The sequence below is a fragment of the Triticum urartu genome, chromosome 5A (assembly GCF_056163025.1).
Source record: "Triticum urartu cultivar PI428250 chromosome 5A, HENAU_Tu73, whole genome shotgun sequence".
NCBI classification, from domain to species: Eukaryota; Viridiplantae; Streptophyta; class Magnoliopsida; order Poales; family Poaceae; genus Triticum; species Triticum urartu.
Window position 1 is genome coordinate 600,081,135 of NC_141877.1, and position 6,523 is coordinate 600,087,657.

The 6,523-nt window shown below is 49.4% G+C and overlaps 1 protein-coding gene across 1 annotated transcript; it reads left to right on the forward strand.

Annotated features, from left to right (window-relative positions):
* The first annotated feature begins 3,872 nt into the window (after positions 1-3,872).
* LOC125510955 (uncharacterized) lies at positions 3,873-5,960 on the forward strand. The gene is made up of 3 exons (XM_048676239.2): positions 3,873-4,608; positions 4,708-4,900; positions 4,997-5,960. Exons 1-3 carry the CDS (start codon positions 4,192-4,194, stop codon positions 5,524-5,526), a joined length of 1,140 nt encoding a protein of 379 aa, XP_048532196.2. The 5' UTR covers positions 3,873-4,191; the 3' UTR covers positions 5,527-5,960.
* The last annotated feature ends 563 nt before the right edge of the window (positions 5,961-6,523 follow it).

Below are 6,523 nucleotides of genomic sequence, written 5' to 3' on the forward strand. Positions count from 1 at the left end.
TTGGGTACATCATGGGGCCTGATGGATGTGGCGAACTGGTTGGTCGTTTGGGGGTCCTCGGCCAATCCACCTCTGGGAGCCGACGTGATTAGTACCACCCCTATGTAGGACACCATCAGCACATGCCCTTGCGTCTAGTCCTACATGGCGGGCACATCGAGGTGCCCTGGGTGTCGGGATCTTGTCCGCGGACATCACGTTAGCCATATTTGAGCAAAGTTGCTCTTGTTTTGGTCGTTGCAAAATCTGAAGTTGAAATTTATTTTAGGGTTCATCAGTCATCAATGGTTTGCGAATATCTTTGCACTCGATAGCTCCAAGCACCATCGATCCAACCAAATTTCTTTTAAATCTAGAATAAATACTCTAATATTATATATTTTATGTAGTAATTAAATTTCTCATTATTTGAATAGTTTATAAATGTATGGGCATCTACGATGAACGTAAATTAGGAAGTGAATTTTTTAGTTCTCCCTAAGTATGATGTTTATATTTATTCAAAGCAGTTGTAGTACAACTTGTGTTTTTACCGAAAAGATGAAGCACAACATGGGTAGGTTGCCCTGCTACTATCTGGAAATAATCGGACAACTGGTGACAAAAAATGTTTTTAAAAATGTAGCTGAAAAATCAAAACATCTTGCTCAAATGTCTCTCGAGCTTCCGTAGGGCACTAGGCCCACCACCCTAAACCAACCCTATCCAATCCCAGCCATAAGAAAACTTAGAGGAAATGGTTGATCAAGAAAAGAAGGAGATCAATAAGGACAATTGATTTATAAATTGTTGTTTTTCTTTTCATCATGGGTTATTCTGACCTATCTTGAATCGTTGAGTTGGTTGTCCGCTATATTGATCAAATGATCTCGTGAATACCTTTGCATTGATTTGAGATTTCCCTTTTTGAGGTTGCATTGATTCGAGATTTGAATATGACGAATGTGGTTGCCCAAGGAACAAATGGGGGAGGCCGACCCTTGTCCGCGGACATCACATTCGCCAAATTTGACCAGGGATGCTCTTGTTTTGGTCGTTGCACAATCAGATGCTGAAATTTATATTAGGCTTTGTCAGTCGTCACTGGTTTGAGAAGATCTTTGCCTCGATAGCTCCAAGCACCATCGATCCAACCGAATTTCTTAGAAATCTAGAATAAATAATCTATTATTATATATTTTATGTAGGAATTTTTTTTCGTATTATTAGAACAGTTTATAACTGTATGAGAGTTTGCGATGAATGTAAATTAGGAAGTGAATTTTTTTAGTCTCCCCTAAAAATGATGCTCATCTTTATTCGAAGCAGATGTAGTAAAACATGTGTTTTCCCGGAAAAATGAAGCACAACATGGGTAGGTTGTATCGGGAATATATCCGGTGCACCCACACTTGTGGTGCTACCGGTGCACCGGATGCAATAGAACATTTTTAAAAATCTGAAAGGAAAATCTAGCACATTGACACCACATCAATGTATGTTGTCGCAAAATTTCGTATCAAAATTTGAAACATTTCTTGAGATACAAAAATGAAAATTTAACATCAGTGTGACAATGGGCCAAATTTAAAGCCCAACTTATGATATCTACTATTTAGTGTTGAATTTGCCATTTTTTGTTTTTAAAGCTATATTTTGTATTTGACTTGAAATTTTGTGACAACCTACATAAATGTTGTGTGTATGTGCGATTTTTTCAGAATTTTTCAAACATTTAAAATGTGCAACATGAGTTCGGTGCACCGGTAGCACCACAAGCACCGGTGCACCAGATATTTTCCCAGGTTCTACTACCACTATGTGGGTATAATCCGACAATTAGTGATAGAGAAATGTTTTCGACCCGTAGCTGGAAAATTGAAACACTATCGAGCTTCTGTAGGGCAGTAGGCCCACCACGCTAAAACAACCCTATCCAATCCCAATCATAAGAAAACTTAGAGGAAATGGTTGATCAAGAAAAGAAGAAGATCAATAAGGGCAACTGATTTATAAATTGTTGATTTTTTTCATCGTGGATTATTCTGACATATCTTGAATCACCGAATTGGTTGTCTGCTATATTGATCGAATACTCTTGTGCATGCATTTGCATTGGTTTGAGATTTCCTTTTTTGAGGTTGCATTGGTTCAAGATTTTGAATACGACGAGTGTGGTTGCCCAAACGAACAAATGGGGATGGCCTGCTGTTGTCTGTGGACTTCACGTTAGCCAAGTTTGACCGGGGATGCTCTTGTTTTGGTCCTTGCAAGATCTGATGCTGAAATTTATTTTCTGCTTTGTCGGTCATCACTTGTTTCAGAATATCAATGCGCTCGATAGCACCTAGCACGATCGAACCGATAGAATTTCTTCGAAATCTAGAATAAATACTCTACTATTATATATTTTATGTAGGAATTAAATTTCTCATTATTTGAACAGTTTATATCTGTATAGGTGTTTGCGTTGCGGGTAAATTAGGAAGCACATTTTTTTGGTCCTTCCTAAATATGATGCTAATTTTATTCGACGTTGTACCAGTACAACATGGGTGGGTTTTACTAATACTATCTTAATATAACAACTGGTGACAGGAAAATATTTTAGAAATTGAAGCCGAAAAATTGAGACATCTTGCACAAATGTCTCTCGAGGCACTGGGCCCACCATGCTAGAACAACCACATCCAATTCAATCATTAAAAAAACTTAGAAGAAATTGTTGATCAACAAAAGAAGGAGATCAATAAGGATAATTGATTTATAAATTGTTGATTTTTTTCCATCCTGGATTATTCAGAGCAATCTTGAATCGTTGAATTGGTTGTCTGCTATATTGATCGAATGATCTCGTGCATGCCTTTGCATTGATTTGAGATTTCCTTTTTTGAGGTCGCATTGGTTCGAGATTTTGAATACGACAATTGTGGTTGCCCAAGCGAACAAATGGGGGTGGCCGGTTCTTTTCCGCGGACGTCAGGGTAGCCAAATTTGACCAGAGATGCTCTTGTTTTGATCGTTGCAAAATCAATTGCTGAATTTTATGTTAGGCTTTGTGAGTCATCACTGATCTTAGAATATCTCTGCGCTCGATAGCTTCAAGCACCATCGATCAACCGAATTTCTTCGAAATCTAGAATAAATACTCTACTATTATATATTTTACGTACGAATTAAAGTTCTCATTATTTCAATAGTTTATAGTTGTATCGGCGTTTGCGTTGCGGGTAAATTAGGAAGCAAATTTTTATGGCCCTCTCTAAATATGATGCTTATTTTGACTCGAAGCAGTCGTAGTACAACTTGCATTTTCCCCTCAAAAAAAGAGAAGTACAACATGGGGTGTACCATAACGATAAACCAACAATTGTTGGTGGCTAGGAAATGTTTTAGAAACTGTAGCAGTGATTCTAAAAAAAACTGTAGCAGGAAAATCGAAACATCCTGCTCAAAAGTCCTTACGTATGTTCTAGGCCCAACACGCTAAAACAGCCCTATCCAATCCAACCAAAAAAGATAAAAATATCTCTGTAAAAGAAAGAAAAAAACTTTTAAACGGGTCGGTAGCACTAGCAGTAGTCCCTCACTATCCAGTCCACTCCACACCTCACGCCCGCACGCCACCCACGGCCCCCCACCTCCCAGCGCGAAATCCCTATTCTGCCCCTGAGCTCCAGCAGATGGCCCTGGAAAGGGCCGGCCATTATCTGGGGGCAAAATGGGCATGCGCAACCGTTCCCTGGCGCAGACGGCAAACGCCGTGCGAGGCGCGTGTCACCGTCGGGCGACCAGCCGCTCGCCCCACTCCGCCACGTACCCGCTGGGCCAGCGGGCCCGCAGCCCGCCACGTCACCCCGCCCCCACCTGAGCCCTTTAAGACCCCGAGGCTCCCCTCCCGTTTGAACCCCCTTCGCTCGCTTGTAAACTGTGAAAAGGAGACGGGGAGGGGAGGCGACCGGCGACCGACCGTGGGAGGGAAGGAAAAAAAAAATAACCAGCCGCCCGCCGGGAATGGCCGCCGTCGCCGCCGGCGAACTGGACGGGCAGTAGAGGGCGTCCTATCTCTTTTTTTTTTCTGCGTGTGTGTGGTAGGAGCGGTGGTTGCAGTCGGGACTGGTGGTGGTGGTGTGTAACTGCGCTGGTGTGGTTGGTTGGAGTTCGGGATTGGGGATGGCGTGGTTGCGGTAGTGGTTAGGATTCACGCGATCGATGCCGTTCCAGCTCAAGGCCGGCCACCACCACGGCGCCATGGACGGGAAGCCGCCGCCGCTCGCGCCCGCCCCGACGCCGCCCGCGCCGCCCAGGGTCTCCCGCCTCCGCAGGCTGCTCGTGAGGGTCTCCGCCTCGGAGCGCCTCGCGGTGGCCGGGGACGGCAAGGAGCGGGAGAAGGAGGAGAGGCCGGTGGGCAGCGGGGAGGCGGAGGTCGGCTCGGTGGGGCTCGACCGCATGGTGCTCAGCTTCATGGAGGACTCCGCGGCCGTCGAGCGCCCGCCGCGCGGCCGCTGCAACTGCTTCAACGGCAGCAACTACGAGGAGAGCGACGACGAGGAGGGCTTCTTCCTCCCCTCCGGCCAGGCCTCCGCGCCTCCCCCGTCCGCGGCCGGCGACACCCTGGAGGCACTCAAGGTACTACTGGAATTTCCGCATGGCACGCCAACCCCTCCCAAATTGGGAAAAGCCGCAACGAATTTACGAGGCGGTTGCCTCCTTTCCCTTTGCGTGCAGAGTTTGGTGCAGAGCGCCAGCGTCGCCGAGCGGAACCTTCTCGCCGACGCTTCCAGGATCAGCGAGCGGTGCGGCAGGACCTGCAAGGGCAAGGCCGAGTGCCGCCGCGCCGTCGCCGACGGCCTCAGGGCCCTCGGCTATGACGCCGCCGTCTGCAAGTCGCGCTGGGAGAAGACCAAGTCCTACCCCGCTGGTACACATCCCGTCCTCCTCGATTCACCTAATTAAGCTCGGCGTATTCCCCTTTCATGGCATGGCAGGGGCTTACCGGACCTGTCTGTCTACGCAGGGGAGCACGAGTACATCGACGCCGTTGTTGGGGACGGAGCGAGGCTGATCGTGGAGGTGCACTTCAGGTCCGAGTTCGAGGTGGCCCGGTCGACCAAGGCGTACCGCGCGGCGCTCCAGGCGCTGCCGCCGTTGTTCGTTGGCACGTCCGACCGGCTCGGGAAGATCGTGTCCGTGGTGGCGGAGGCGGCGCGGCAGAGCATGAAGAAGAAGGGGCTGCACTTCCCACCATGGCGTAAGCCGGAGTACATGCGCGCCAAGTGGCTGTCCCCGCACGTCCGCACCGGCGACAAGGCGGCCGCCCCGTCCCCCGCCGCCTCTGCAACTGCAACTGCGACGGCGGTGTCGGCGGCGAGCTTCTCCGGCGAGTTCGAGCTGCTGTTCGGCATGAACCCGAGCGGGGGGGTCTCGTCCACCCCCGGCGAGAAGATCACGGTGGTGGTGTCGCCGTGGCGCCCGACGGAGGAGGCGGCGAGCAAGAAGCAGCAGCCCAGGGCGAAGGTCGTCACGGGGCTCGCCGCCGTCCTCTGAGCGTGGCGAGGCGAGGCGGACAAAATAACCGCCAGTAGATGGACGGATCCCCAATTTTTCCACCCACCGCCTTTTCCGTTTCTTTCTCCTCGGCGCGCTTCGATCCGTTGGCGGATCCAGTTTTTGGTGTTTCAGTGTTCGTTTTTCCGGGGTTTTTTTGTTTCGGAAAAAAGAGAAAAAAACACTCCCATCCCCTAGCAGCACCATCCATCCTCCATTAATTTCGAGTTTTGACCCCCCCCTGCCATGTAATTTTTGTTCTCGCCATGAGGAGGCCGTGGAGCTTTGGTGACGCTTCACCCCCTCCCGCCGACTAGTACTAGTAGCAGCAGCTGTAAGAGAAGAAGAGGGGGATCGTCCGGCGAGGCTTCTCGCCGGCTGTTCTCTGCTTGCCTGTAGGAATTGATCAATCTAAGACTTACCTTGCCAGTGAAGAGTTGTTATATAATCTTATGGATGGTGCTTGTTATTGCTATTGCTATTGCTATTGAAGAGATGATGAACTATGATGAGCAATAATTCAAGTTTATGCCATGTTTTTCCCCACTCTGCTCTGCGGCATGATGAATTGAGTGAGCCGAACTGTGTGGCGCTGGTGCTGTTACTGTGATCCGCCATGATTCCGGTCGGGAAGATTCTCGCCGGAGGAAACGACGAAGGAGCTTTGGATTTGGGCGAGGGAGCACGCCATGATGCACAGCCGAACGCCGATCATTCACCTGGCCGAAACAAGGCGAGGACTGATGAGGGCCGGGGCCCATGGGTTCCCAGGGTGGGGGCCCGTCTATCCAGTAAGCAAGCAGAGTATTCTATCCGGTGGCGCGTCAATCCGGGATTAAAATAAGGTGGGGAATGCGGAGAACTGCGCGCGATCGTCGTGAGAGGCAGCCCGCTCGTGCATTCTCGGGCGCCGCGCCCACCCCCTCTGCCGCGGCATCGATGCCTCTGCCACCATCGCGACTCGACCCGACCCATGGGGGTGGCGTGAGTGACCACG